The 15,033-nt window shown below is 41.3% G+C and overlaps 1 protein-coding gene across 3 annotated transcripts in view; it reads left to right on the plus strand.

The window, feature by feature from the left end:
• The window catches only part of mctp2a (multiple C2 domains, transmembrane 2a), a 32,605-nt gene extending 27,351 nt beyond the window's left edge, over nt 1-5,254 (plus strand). For all 3 annotated transcript variants that reach the window (XM_030135959.1, XM_030135961.1, XM_030135960.1), the window contains exons 20-23: nt 635-744; nt 863-972; nt 2,106-2,203; nt 4,344-5,254. In XM_030135959.1, coding sequence (XP_029991819.1) covers nt 635-744; nt 863-972; nt 2,106-2,203; nt 4,344-4,403 — 378 coding nt within the window. In that variant the 3' untranslated portion in view covers nt 4,404-5,254. The remainder of the gene's footprint in view (nt 1-634; nt 745-862; nt 973-2,105; nt 2,204-4,343) is intronic.
• Nucleotides 5,255-15,033: the final 9,779 nt, after the last annotated feature.

Below are 15,033 nucleotides of genomic sequence, written 5' to 3' on the forward strand. Positions count from 1 at the left end.
TGTTGACTTACTGCTTTGCCAGACTCAGTTGTTATTATGTCAGTGTATTAAGAGTAAGTAATACTTCATGTGCCGTTATCATTGTGACAAGAATGATGCTGTTTTAAAAATAAGCAAGTACAAATCCACACGGCGTTCTAAAGCAGAGTGAAGTGTTTCTCTCCTGCAGAGAAAGTGTTAGGGTAGGTTAGAAAGCCCGGGCTGAGAGATTTGCAAAAACATGTTTGAACCCATCCTGTGCATGCTGCTGGAATGGAAGATCTCCTAAGCTGTACGGCCCCTGCACTTCTTGTCTAGGTCGTCTAGTCTGTCTGATTGCGAATGGCCATTTTGTGTACTTTTCATCTACCAGAGAGTCTTGATTGTGCTGTACTTGTGCAACAGCTCTATTGTGTGTGGTGGACAAAAGCTGAAATCTCGCAGCCATCCACATAACAGCTTCTGAGCACTGAGTCCGTCTCATCTTCAAAAGCATAGTCTGAAGATATACAGTGTTTGCTCATTATGGGCCATTCAATAGATAAATCACACATAATAGCACAGGAGAGATAAACTGGTCTTTGTCTACCCTGCCCAACAATTGACATACAGTGTACCTAATCAGTGTCTCTGCATTTTTTGTTTCTTTTTTTAGGATGCTGGAAAAAAAGGTTTGATGGATAAGATACATATGGTGCAAGAAGTGGTGTTGGCTGTACAGAACGTTTTGGATGAACTCGCCAACATTGGGGAGCGAATAAAGAAGTAACTTGACTATTTTAGATTTGTCCTGCAGTATTTACATCTCTGATCTGGAATTATTTGAGGAGAAGACTGTTTGTTGATTTTCAAATTTTCTTTTTTTTTTTTTTTTTTTTTGCAGTATATTCAACTGGTCTGTCCCGTTCTTATCCTGCCTGGCCTGCTTGGTTCTGTTCGTGGCAACAGCGCTACTATATTTTATTCCACTGCGATACATTGTGCTGATATGGGGTAAGATATATGCATCACATTTCAGATTGGATTAGCTAATCCATTTACAAGTCAGAAAATCAGCACTCACATTCAATGTCCTTTTCTTTAAATTTCTTTAAATAATCAAATAACAACAAATAGCACAAAAATAACTGCGCATACCATTCTTGCAAACTCTTATCTAATATTCCACTACAAACTACAAATCCACTATTTAATGAAGAAAAGTGATTTAAGAACTCTGTCATTCCTACACCTCTGCAAATGCACAGAGATCAGACAGCTGCAGAGGTTTGCTCTGCTTAGTGTGGGCTGATGTAGCAGAGCCCAGCAGAGGCAAGGCCTAAGGTTTGTGTGAAAACAAAGCAGAGGTAGGGTAGCAAGCTGTATATAATACATGATGTCCTTGGGCAGTCTGTAGGCTCCTGGTCTAGCCTCTCATTATCTGCTGTAGTCATACAGAATAGAGAGTCATCTCAGTGGTCAGGGAAATAGACTGCCCTTAACAGGCTCTCCTCCTCCAGCTGTAAGCCCACAACCAGTGTACTTCCACACTGCCTTCAACACAATCAATACCAAAAAACCATCATATCAAACAAAAACACACTGTCTGAGACACTCCTCTGCCTCCCCAGTTAACCCCCATCTCTGTGGTTGCAAGGCAAGCCTTTCAAGTTGCTTGCACATATTTAAGTCCTTAGGTTCTTTGTCTGCATGTTCAGGGTACACGCAGTACCAAACTGTGAATATAATGGTCCCATTACAAGACCCTTGAGATGATTTTTTTCCTGTATGGTAGCTGCCATGTGCTGAGTAAATATAGAAGTGTAAGGATTGATCAGGTTGGAACAAACAAAAGTAAGAAAAAGTTGTCACGAATGAGTAGCTGATGCTCAAAATAAAATAATGCACAAGTAAGTATAAAAAGTGAATACTGTGTTTTGCATTCTTGTCTTTGTGTACTGGTTTGGTGTGATTTCATTTTGGCTAAAAGTAATCAGTGGAAGTTGTATCATATCTGCAATTTCTGATACTGGTGGGAACTCTATACTGTAGATGGATAGGGTTACACAACACATATTATTATTTTTGTGTAAAAATATGCTGGTTGGTATGACACCTTTATTTATTAATGTGTTCTTGTTTCACAGGCGTTAACAAATTTACCAAGAAGCTGCGCAACCCATATACTATTGACAATAATGAAATACTGGATTTCCTCAAGAGGGTGCCTTCTGATGTTCAAAAGGTAAGGGTCCAATTTTACATACAGATAGGGAGGGAATTCCCTGAAGATGTCTGCATTATTTGCTGTACCAGAATTCCCAAGTGTTGCGGAAATATATCCTCTGGCTTTGTTTGATTATTAATGGACTCTCGCCTTTAAAGCAGCCCTGGCCCAATTATTCCTCTGTGCAGCTCCATGTAGTCGCTGTGTGCCTTAGTAAGGAGATTCTCAGATCTGTCCTCAGCCATATTGCTGCAGCCTTGTCTGTTATTAGCAATTTTATCAGCCTGATTGAAGCACTGTGACATTAAAGTTGGTGATTGGCCGAGGGCCGGCGGAGGGCACGTGACGTCTCTGGCTGTTGTGTCAGCACGGAAACTCTGATGTGGCCTCAGTCACTTCAGGGTGGTGGAGTCAATTAATGTAGTAGTGAGCCCCAGTCGTCTTGCTGGGTGCCATATGTGATTACATATTAGCCATGGCTGATATGTCATTTGCATTTACATCACAGAGCTGAGGAGAGCTGTCAGGGTGTTGCAAGGGGTGCTGGGTTCTCTAACTGAGAATTTTGCTCAGCCAGGAAATGAAGTGCCACACAGTGCCTTCATCTCCCAGGTAACTCGCCAGACAGAATTCAGCGAAAAATCCTGACAGTCTGGATCTGGAAAGACACTCTCACCCCAGACTGTTTTCTCTGTTGCACCCTTGATGTCCTTCTGCAGCAAGCCATTGCTGACTTCTCTGTGATGTTGGAGGGAGCCTGTGTTGTTTGAGATTTGGCTGACTGAGTTGGCAAAACAAGGTGGTGAATACATTTTGATTCAGACTCCTTTGTATTTCTTCTTCCCATTGGAATACGGTGTTTGAGCTTTGAAAATGACTCACTTTTAAATTCCAGGGAAACAATAGTTTTTAGCCTGGTTTAAAAGAGAAACTACATCTTGAAAATAGCTCCTATCATAAAAAAACAAAACATCCTTAAGATTCATCCTAAGTGTGTTTCATTATGTACTGTGAAAAAAATCACCTTAACTTCATATACACAGGAGACCCACAACAACAGACCACATATTTTGTTTTTGTTGACTTAGAACTTCAGTCCTCAGATAGGTGCGGACACAAAAACACCACAAAGGCTGAAAATTGACTCCTGTCTTTCTTGCAAATGTGACTTGGCAATTAGTGCCTTTGCACATCTACAAAGTCTGCCTCAAACGGGGACTTCTGACAACACTGTGTCTGTCCTGAAATAAGAAGCATCTGTCAGTTCTGAGGACAGTTTCATGTTCTGATGCAGGAGGCAGTCACTTTGTTCCCACATTCCATCTTCCATTCTAATAATGGAGACCAGCTAATTAGCATAGAGTTCTTACCTTTATTCAACAGATTCACCGTATTGTTTGAGCTCAGCAAGCATGCTTCAAAAGCAAGTTTTTCAATTCTAGCCCTTCTCCTTCTCGGTTTACCCTATGATCAGTCTTCTTTGGATTATAGTGGCAATTTCAGAAAAAAAATGGACAATTGAATCTACTTTCTTGAATGTCAAAGATAACATAGTTACGTGATGTAAATTTCTTCTGTAAATCGATTGAAACATGAAGAAATTTATAAAATCTAAGACTATTTGAACAACACTAAATTAATTTTAAGCCTAATCTGACAAATTTGACCAGCAGAAATACATAAGACTGTAAGTTCAGATTTCATATCTTAGGTGTTTGACTGAAAAAATTAAAGTCAAACCAAGGATTGATTAAACTGAAGAAAGTTCCCGATACTGGAAACTCCAAACAAAACATGCTTTATACAAGTCCGAGGCTTTAACAAAGTTTTCTGTAGGGGACATAACTTACAGTGAGTGATTATGCAGTTTGCAGCTCTCTCACTGGCCTGGCAGGTCATCTCAACAGTTGATGTCTGTTTCTAATATTGTGATTGTGGTGCAGAATGAGGGGGGCGTACACTGGTACGGAACCCTTGACTCTTCAAATCCTTCCTCTCTGTGATTAATCCCCTCTGCTCCTGTGTTTAAAAAATGATTCATTACAGGCAAGCCCGCCTCGCTTTCCTCTGCACCAGCTCTCCTCAGGGGAGCCATTACCGTGCGCTCCACTGAGCTCGGATTACCTGCCTCTGACCAAACTCCTGTTTGTTTTTACAGGTGCAGTACAGCGCGCACAGAGCGCCCACCAGCCAGAGCCAGCCACGGAGGAAAAAGTAAGCTCTACGGACACGGTGAATGAAAAGCTGGTCCTTTTGAATATGGTACAACGCAGTCCACCTGACAATAATGCTCCAGTGCCAGTAGAGCCAGTGACCCTGTGCACTCCACCATACCACCCTATCTCTACCCCCTGCTGCTGAGGGGCAGCCAGCCGCTCTCTGGCTTGTGTGTTTGCCACCCCCCTGACAGGGGCTGTGAACTGCACCAGCTAGGAGGGCAGCACATGGTGCTGTCAATCACAAGCCTGGAGGTAAAGAAAAGAGAGTGCTGCAAGGCTCAGGCTTCATCTTTGGATAAAATTTAGAAAAGAAATGAAAATCTGTTGGTTTGCCTTACTCTAAACCTTCACTGTTTTGTATTTATGTTGATGAAACTGAGAAATCTGCTTTAAAGGAAAATTAATATATGCTTTAAGGAAATCAAACCATCGCACTGTTTTTGTCATTCTCATGTTAATAAAAATTAAAGGTCATTATATATATATATATATATATATATATATATATATATATATATATATATATATATATATATATATATATATATATATATATATATATATATATATGTGTGGAATTTTATATTTATTATTGGGGATAATTAATAAAAGTTATACCTGTCAGGACAGAGAACTGAATGTCACCTTCTTTTCTATTTAATATGGTATGGATTTAATGGACTGTATATATATTATTTCCAGCTGAACTTATTTTTAAGTAAAGTGTCTTTACTGTGTCACTGTATTTTACTAATTATTTTTCAGAGCTCTATTTTTACTCAGTATTGTGTCAGCATCATCAAATGAAGAATTTGCAAGAATCCTGAATAAAGACTCTTGATCAGTTAGAGCTCTTGTTTTTGCCTGTGTTTTTTCAAAAACTGCACTCTAGTGAGGATGGATTATGCCACTTCTTAACTTGAATACACAGTAAACACATCTGATTACACAACACAGCAATTGGAACAGAGCTCACACACCGGCCACCGCTGCGCCTTGGTTACTGAGCTCACATCAAAGCTGTGAGGCTCCAGTGTGCTTCCTAATGCATTGCTTTGTTGCCTTCTCACAATAACAGGGTCGAGATGAGAGAGAAAAAGCTCATCTCACTGAGAGTACTCTCTTCATCCTCAGCACTTAGTGCTTTACATTTCCACTAAAATCACCTGGCCTCTCTAATGGTTACACACTCATAGTCTGGTTTTTCCATGTTTCTCCACAATAGTTTTTCTAAGTAGAGGCTTGTAATATGTCCTCCAACAATTTTGTTGTGCATATTAACATATCAAAAAGTTATCAGCTGATGAGACCTTTTGCCACTTTTATTCTTATAAAACGAAGTAATTTCAGATTTTTTTTTCTCATAAATGCACCATAAAGCAAGGAATACAAAATAATCCTTATTTTGAGCACACTGGTGTTAATTAATTTAGTACTTAAGATGTGCCAGAAGAGCTTTCAACATGAACTACAGTTTGTGGCTTTACCTGCTTTCTTCTTTGTTATAGCAGACAAATGGCAAGCACTCCCTTGTAAAATATACATAGTTAGAGCTGAAGTTTAGCTGAACTGAGGCATGGAGCCCAGCTATGGGAGTTTGTTCTAAGTGATTGGGGGACTGAGCATCGTGGCCTGGTGCCCCCCCCCCCCTCCTCAGCAGTAGCACGCTGGTGAAAGAGCATCCATCTGTGCTTTGTGAAGAGTTTGATTGGCTCAGGGGGACCTGGTGGAGCCCCGGGCTATCTCTTTTGACAGGCTGATAGAGACATCACTGGGCTCTCCCAGGAGCTGCCACCAGGGGTCCATTTCAAAGTGAGAGGGTGTGGAGGTGACCCTGAGCTTCTGACGAGCTAAATCCCACACACTGGCTGAAACCCTCCTACATTCTTGGCTCCATCGGGGCTGGGTGGCTGGGGGGCTGGTTTTGGCTGTGCTGGGAGGAGGGCATAGCTGAGGAGGGGTGGTGGAGGGTACAAGCAGATCACTGGCAAGACCTGATGAAGTGTCCCCAAACGGTGAAACCAATTAAGCTATACTCCCAGGGTACTTTGAAGCAACATTTTATCAAACAACCAAATTGCCTCTTTAGGACATTTCTCTGATTAAATGCAAAAATAAGTATCTGATATTTAATGTTCACGTAAAGTCCAATCTTACTAAAATTTTTTAAAATAAGTAACTATTTTTAATCTGAAATAGTCTTGTGTCTTGGGCAGTCACAGTACTGAGACAAATGCTGCCAATAACATTACAAAAGGTCATAAGGGAATACGGCTGTCTGCCTCTTAGCTGTCAAGCCTTGGGATTGTGGCACTAAGGTGGTGGTCTTGGATGTATCCTGTATCATTTATAGTCAATGGATCATACAGGAGGGTCTGACAAGGTTACAACAATTGTTGATTCCACTCTCCGTGCACCAGTGCACACTCACGCTTACCTGCTCACACACAAACACACATGAGCCTTGTTTCAAAGAGCTGTAATCATATTTAAGGAATTATTTATCAATGTATTTTCTCTTGGGATAACCATGAATCTCTGCAGAGGAAGTCACTGTGCAATATGGTCCCTGAATGCAGTTGGGAAAATCCCGGGATGTTTTACAAGCTTGCTAATGAACATTTGAGCTACACAGCAGTTAACATTGTCTGATCACATTTTTTTTTCTCCAGTAGTTGTTGTTGTTGTGCATGGTGTGGCAGTGATGTCTTCATCAGCCTGTCAAAAAGGAAGTGCCTGCAGCTGTGGCGGATCCCCCCGGAGCCTGTCACACTCCTTGTTTCCATGGCAGTCCTTCAGGCAGCACCACAGGCAGGCTGTGTGCAAGGACCCATACAACCTGTTTTTTCAGCAGCCGCTCCTCTGATGTTCAGCCCCGGAGCGGGCGTCAAACTACCAAGTGCATAGAGAGAGAACACTGCACCCTTTCTCTTTGTCGCACTTCTGTGCTGCTTTACAAGGAGATGCATAGCATAAAAAAAACCCTCATTTGAATAAGCCACTATTCTCAGCACCTCCTTAGTAATTGTTACATGTGCAATGCCGTTAAGGTTGTCTGACCTCCTCTCTGAGAGGCATAATGTGCACAGTAGGACAAAGTAACAAAAGCACGACTTATAGCTGACTTACATGTGTTAAAGCTCTTATGCACGTGTTATTTGGTCTGCTTGTGCCACCTGAGAAGCAGGTCATAGAGATCAGTGGCTGGGCTCCAAGTCCCAACTGGCCTAAATTAAAGGTGCAGGGGTTATGGTCTGCCTCCAGACAGAACTCTGACATCAATAAAGAGCAGGATTTGCCAGGCATCAACTCAGTGGAAACACAATCCAAAGGAGACCAGTCTCTGTTTGCTACACTTACTTATTATTTTTGCCTATATTTGCACATGTACCTGAGGTGTCTGCATGGGGAAATGTAGACTGACTTTGGTCTTTGTTCTAGATTATGACATTACCAGTTGGCACATTGCTATAGTCTCTCTGGATGACAGAAGATGTAAATCATAGTAAGCAGGATTGATGTTATCTCTGGGAATAGGGGTGGTGGGACTATCAGTAAAATAACAACAAAGAAATGAATGGTTGCTAATAGGCGCTGTTTTCAGTAGCTCCAGTTTACTAATAATTCATTTCATGGCCCACAGTACACACTGGTGTTAAGACATGGCAAAAGCCATAATTCTTTATAGCATCAAGAACAGAAGATGGCCTTTAAGAGCTGAAATTAAATCATTGGCCTTTAAAAGCATCTCTCTGAGGGGCAAGCTGCATTAATAAATTCAACTGATTCTGCTTTAATATTATTCAGAGTGCATTAAAATGAAGACAACAGCTGGGATCATGCCCAGTCTCTGGAGTATTGCTCGGGCCAATGAGTGCTGGTGAGATGCAAAGCATGTCTGAGTGCAACCCTGCGTTGTGGACGGGGGGGACTCAAGGTCTCAGTGTTACAGGTGCAGGCCTGACAGTTGCTGTTCCAGGATCAGAGGTTGTTGGGTACTGACACTAGCTACAGGACAGCTACTGCCTGACTCAAAAACAATGTCACATGGGAACAGACACCCGGCCACCCAGCCAATCATCCAGATACTGCCAGAATCATGACAGTACTGCTTATGAGAACCGAAACCCTTCAAACTCGTAAATGCATTGTTCATTGTATGAAGTAGTTGGGGATTAATTTGTTATGTTGAAAAATAGATAAACTAGGAAGAGAAAAAAAGTGCTGTGGCCTTGAAAAAAAGAGTTAAAATAAAGTGTTAAGCTTTCTAACATTTAGTGTTACATCAGTGCTCTATAGTTAGCGCGAGCACATGCGTCAGGAAACAATACAAAGAATAATTGAACTGCATATTTCATTCTAATTAACAGTGATATAACGCAATGTGACTCTCAGCCTCCTGAGGAAAGAGCACCATATTTTGTTTGATGAATCTGCTAAAGCCACAGCTAGTCTCGCCACTAACCCCCAGGGAATCAGGTATCATTAGAGATATGAACAGATCTGCTTTTTGTCTCAGTGAAAGAAGGGAAAACACATTTCCTCAGTGCTGGCACATGGGTGAATGTGAAAGTGTTCAATATTAATAGCCTTTCATCAAGGACACAATTAGGACACCTCTATTTGACACATTCTATAGGTTCTGAATGAATATGGATATATGGTCCCAAGGAAGGAGCCACTGGCTGAATAACAAAGTGAAATCTCCAGCAAACCCAGCAGAATGAAGAATGCACAACATGACAATCGGGCGATGATGTATTTTGATCCACTGTGAATTTAAAAGAAGTAAGACACTCTAAGTGTATTATTGTTAGCCTGATTTATAATTCACGGCCCAGGGCAAGTTGTATATTTATCCAAATTAGCATACATGCAGCTATACAAACCCACAAATGCAGCACACATATTCAAAAGGCTTTACTTTAATCTTGTACACTTGAAGTTTAAGTCCTCATATTTAGGAAGCGCATGAACAGTGCAGTAATTTTTGTACTCGTTTGAAAGAATTTAGAGAAATGATTAAACTGTGACATCGGTCATGGATGAGTCAGAGGTTCACACGGGGGAGATTTGATAAGTGTGTGTGGTTTTCAGTAGCTATGTAATTTTCTTCACCGGGGGTTTGTGGCACTGACTTTGAAGCTAAGGTGTGAAGAGGGCTGTGGTGTGTAGGAGCAGAAGTGAGGAGAAAAATCACATGTGTATCGCCCCTGAGCTCTGTCTCCTCGAAGCTCTGAAACATTGTGACACCGGAGAGTCATGTAGCACATGGGCACAGTTAGGCCCATTAACCAGAGCGGCTAATTATCAGCTCCTACAAGGTCTTCCAGCTCTCAGGCAATGCATGCTCTCATTTCTGATTAAAAACATAAATGCATGCAGAAAAAAGGATCAATTACAGCGAGGCAGAAAAGATAACAGCCCCGTACCAGAGTAATTAGGCTGGGTGTTTCATCGAAACCGCTTGCTCTGTGATGAAGGTTTAAAGAGTCCAGTGGCAGAAACACCACAACTGTGTTTGTTTTATTTATGATGCTGCAGTGTCACCCACCGGGGCCCAATTAGCCTGCGACTGATGCCTTGGAAAGCATCTCTCTGCTCCTCTTTGACAGGAAATGAAAGCTCCACTTGCTTATGTCCTTCTAGTGACCTGCGGGCTTCAACCTGTTAAGGGCAGCTCGGCCAATAGCGACGGCTCCAACATGCCAACGCAACCTTCTTCCCCCGGTTTTTCAAGGCCATTTGCTAGTATATTTCATCATTTAACCATGTCAAAAGAGAAAACCATGAGGATAATGACCTGTTCTGAAAGTATTTATGCTACAGATTCATTTCTATACCTCCGTCTCCTCTTCGTTGATTAAACAGCGATGTTCTGTAATGTAGGTAACAGAGTTCTCAGCAATCTATACCCACATGACAGAGCACCACTATAGGGAATGAGTCTGATTGCAATGTTGGCGTGAGCTCCTACACCACCTTGAAACCGTTTGTCAGTGTAATTCTCTTAATTAGCTGCGATATGCTCTGATTAAAATAGTATTTACCAATTTACATCATATCATGCAGCGCTGGATTTAAATTGACTTTCATGCACATAACGCATATGTTTTATGACAAGCGAGACAAATACAGCAGCAAAATGATCTATTCAAGCTTTGATATGGTATCTTAAATAGTCTTAGATTTTTAAAGGACGTGTTCATATTAGCAAGGAGCCTCTGCTTTCAGTCCTAATAACAATAATACAGGTTCTTAAAACTCCTGTAATAGCAGTCCTTCACACCTTCCTCTTTTCTCTGTTAGAACTACACAGTGCTTCATGTAATCCTTGAATTTTTACACACACACACACACAGGCACAGAAACACACACACACACACACGCAGACATAGTTTATTAGTTTCAATAGGCAAATGAAAAAGAATGTCTATGGTCCTTTAAGCAAGCAGCAAGAGACCAATTAGCAAGTATCTCTATTCAATTTCTCCATATCTCTACTTAGTGAGTGTGAGGGAGAGAGAGGTCTGGGGGGGAGGAGTTTGAGCAGCACAGACAGGAAGAGAGAAAACAAAGCCATCATCTCCCAGTGCTTGCCCTCCTCTCCCCTCTCCTCTACAGCTCCAATTACTGGCTTCTCTCCCTGCCATCAGTATGCAGCAGGGCCACTCCTCTCCTCCACTCGCCCCAGGCCATTGAATACGTTACCTCCGCTGTGGGGCTCAGGGCTCAGGGGCACTGCGCCCCCTAACCCCCTGGATAATTTGGGATTCCTGCTCCTGCCTCGGAGAGATGAAAACAAATAAAACATCCAGATAAATAAAGAAATAAGGTTGCCTCACAAATATCCAGAGATCTACTGATTTATTGATTTGCTCATTCTTCCACTTATTATTTGTAAATCATTACTGATCCGTAGCCACCCACACCTCCATCCTAAACTTAGGCCAGAGAATGAGGGTGTAGTTCATCTGTGCAAAAGTTTTCTCAGCTGAATAATTTGAGAATAATAAAAATAAAGGTTTTTCAAGCAAATATGACCAACACTACTATTAAGGTTATCTGACACCAAATGTAACACTTATAAAAAAGACTCACATTTGTTATATTTTAAGCTATATTTAAGAAAAAAAAAAAAATCATTGTATTTATTTATTTTTATTTTTGTTGGTTTATTTAACAGGGACATTGTATGTGAATTCACATTGCTGTAAATGCCCCAGAGTTAGCCTAATGGCTATTTTTCAAATGCAGTCCCTGGACAGATGTTGAATTGTCACCCTAAAAGGTAGCACAAGGTTATAAACACACAACTTTTAAAACAAAATTTAAAATACCCAGACACAGACCAGTACAATACAAGTTTTGCAATACAAAATTACAATGAATAACACATTAGCCAAAGTAAGAAGAAAAATATTAGAATACACTTGGCACTTAGACATATTAAAAAAATACAACAAACAGGACTAAAACATTTCTAAAAAAAACTATACATCCCCCACCAGGTAGGATAATTATTTTATTTCTTTTACACCCCAGGATCTGTACAATGCACTTGAGGCTAGTCTATAAAGCTGTTCAGACCCCAACGCCTTTGGCTTCGATATCTTTTCCATCTCCCCGTCTTTGTGCAAGGTTTACAGTTTAAGATAGCTCACAGCTATAGACTGCAATTCTTATTAAAGCACTTCAGGTTTCAAGCACAACATAGAAAGATGTTTTAAAATCCTTTTTGAAATACAAGCAAAAATATTTTATGCCACACTTGTCAAGCTGTGAAAGCCCCATAATCAAGCCTCCTACATCACTACTTGTATCAGAATCACAATGCTGAAGTGGAAATGAATATACTGGAAATGCACGCAATCATGAGGTGGAATGAATAGCAAAGAAGTGCTCCATTGTGGATGTATAAAATTATGATAGAGTAGGTCTGTCTGTCTTTAGTTTTTTATGTTGACAAACACCTACAATGTGGTCCTCATGTGCCGGTCTGGGTCCACAGTTGCCCCCCCCTTCCCCCCTCCCTCTTCGCCTGCAAGCAGATGCATGTTTTTGCTGTTTTGGATAGAGCATCATGACTGACCGAATTGTTTTGGAGAAACAGATAACAATAGTGGTGAAATGGGAAGAAATGGGGTGGAAATGGTGGCGTGAAAAAGAGATCTTCCACTTCATTGTACAGCTCCAGGAAGAAACCAAAAGTAAAACCCCAACGTCTGAGTCGGATAGCACTCACATCGCACCCAAACTGTCGCAGTCTCCTCATAGTGACACTAATGCCTGTTTAATATACCGCTGTTTCTCCAAAAACAGTTGGTGTAAATGATCACTAGATTACTTAATGTAGCGCTGAATCAATTCTCAAACGTGTCTGTCCCGGCTATATGGAGGGGGAGGTAGGGGAGCCAAGTGAGACAGTGAGTATGATAGAGCCATAGGGGAAATTATGAGACTATTAAGGAGGCACTGTTGTTACTCTTGGCTTCTTACAGGATTTTGTCAGTAGATGTATCTTAATTTTAATAGTTGGCAGCAACTGGTCAGGCAGTGTTAAGTCTGCCGGCCACATGATTTTATATTGTGATATTGTCAAATAATGTGTTCACAAATTCAACCATGATGTAATGTTAGATGAGGTAATCCACTTACAATGATTAAGAGGCCCAGCTTCAACTTCAAGGCCGGGTGACTATAATGAAGGACTGTTCCATAATGGTACATATGCAGAAAATTCTACATTTGAAACAAACCACATACAAGGAGGACTTTGACATGCTCACAAAGTATCATCTGCTTAAATGCCTTATGACAATGTAAGATTAATGACAGTCCATTCAATGCTAAGCAGCAGAGAGAGAGGAGGCACCTGCTCCTCAAAGGCCAGCTCTAATCATTCTCATCTGGACTCCCTGCTGACATACTAACCTGCTGTTCCTAAGGAATGGAGATCTGCCTCCCAGATCCTCAAACACTTTTCTCGGCCCGCTGTATTACCTTCCTAATTCGGCCCAGATGTGACGTCCCCACTCTGCCATCCTGTTTTTTTCTCCCTGCTCTGCTTCATCTCATTCCCACCTGCTAGCTGACCTCAGGTCCCAAGGCCCAGACTCTCATTTGGTTTGCCTCACTCAAAGTAAAGTCCTGTTCTTTGAATTGCAGCGATCGTTCTCATTTTTTTTATATATATATTTTTTTAAACCACAGTCTGGAGGGTCTGCAGTGAAGTCTGTGTACTCTAGAGCAGCCTTGGAATCTTCCTGCTGTCACATCTTCCTTTGCCTTTTGTTGTCTTAATAAGAACTCCTTTGTTCGTTGCAGAAATGGTCAGCCTTCCATGTTGCTAACAACTGATGATACCTGCACAGTTAAACACTCTGGACCCCATGCAGGTACCAAACACTGTTACAGCTCTTACCTAACAACTCCTTATCTCATGAGCAAGCAAATATAATCGATAGTTATGGTTCAGTTTAGGGTTAGTGTGCCTCTGATCTTGACATAAACCACAGATGAATTTGCATATTTTGTGCCTTTTATCATAAACAACAATGTTTTCTACCTTGGAATTCTCACAGAAACGTCATTGTAGGATGATGAACACCACTGGTTAGTGCTGACCGCCTCAAAGATCTCTACTTTAATTGGATTGCTTGGCTTCCCCAAGCTGATGGACATGCTTGTCTCTCAGGACCACTGAGCGTCTGTCTCCTCTGGATGGGCCCCGGTAAATAATCTCTCTCCCCTAAACGCTTACCGTTAATTGTGTTTTTTTTTTCCTTCTTGTTGAGATGTGGTGGTAGTGGGGGGTTAGGGAGGGGGATAATTAAGACAATGCCTTTGCGCTTCACTTTGGAGCGTGGGTTCCCACTAGGGCTGAGGCAGGTGCCTCTTACAGGAAGAGACTTACTGACAAGGCCTGCCAATCAAGCCTGTAGAGCTCTCCATTGCTTGAGCTTTTAGGTGCTCTATTCCCTCTAGTCCGTTTATTCCAAACACAGTTTTAAAATGCTGGGGATTAGGCAGGTAGCAAACAGGCCCAGTCTGTCAGAGGGAATCAGCATTCCCCAGCTTACGTGTGCATCGTCTGTCTCAGCCCATCTACAGCTGCACCCCTGGTAAAAGGTTTTATCTTACAATTGATTAGAGAGCTTATAATTTGGAAGTGATTTGCTTACAACAAAATAAAAACAGTGCGGGGAAGTATTTGTGCTTGAATAAAAACCACTGGGAATAGCGATGCATTGTCTTTTCTTTTTTCCATAAAAGTTGTACACCAGCTCAGCTCCTTGGTGATATAATTTGACATCCAATGCAAAGTATTGTTTTTGCATTTTTTATCTACATGTCTTAGTTCTTTATGAGCATTTGTATTTAGAGAGTATAACAACACAAAGCATCTTTGCAGACTTCTTTTTGTTATTCTTATACCTGACCTGGAGGGCATTGTCAAATTGCTCACACCCATGTAGACAAAGCATATAGAATAATAATATAATCAAGGAAAAACATAATAGTACTGGAAAAAATGTTATATCTCTTTAAACTTGGTCCTCATCTATTAGACAGGCTGGAGAGAGGTGCCAGCAGCTATTCACGATGGAGCGGAAAAGCGGGTCATGG

Source organism: Sphaeramia orbicularis, chromosome 6 (assembly GCF_902148855.1).
Source record: "Sphaeramia orbicularis chromosome 6, fSphaOr1.1, whole genome shotgun sequence".
NCBI classification, from domain to species: Eukaryota; Metazoa; Chordata; class Actinopteri; order Kurtiformes; family Apogonidae; genus Sphaeramia; species Sphaeramia orbicularis.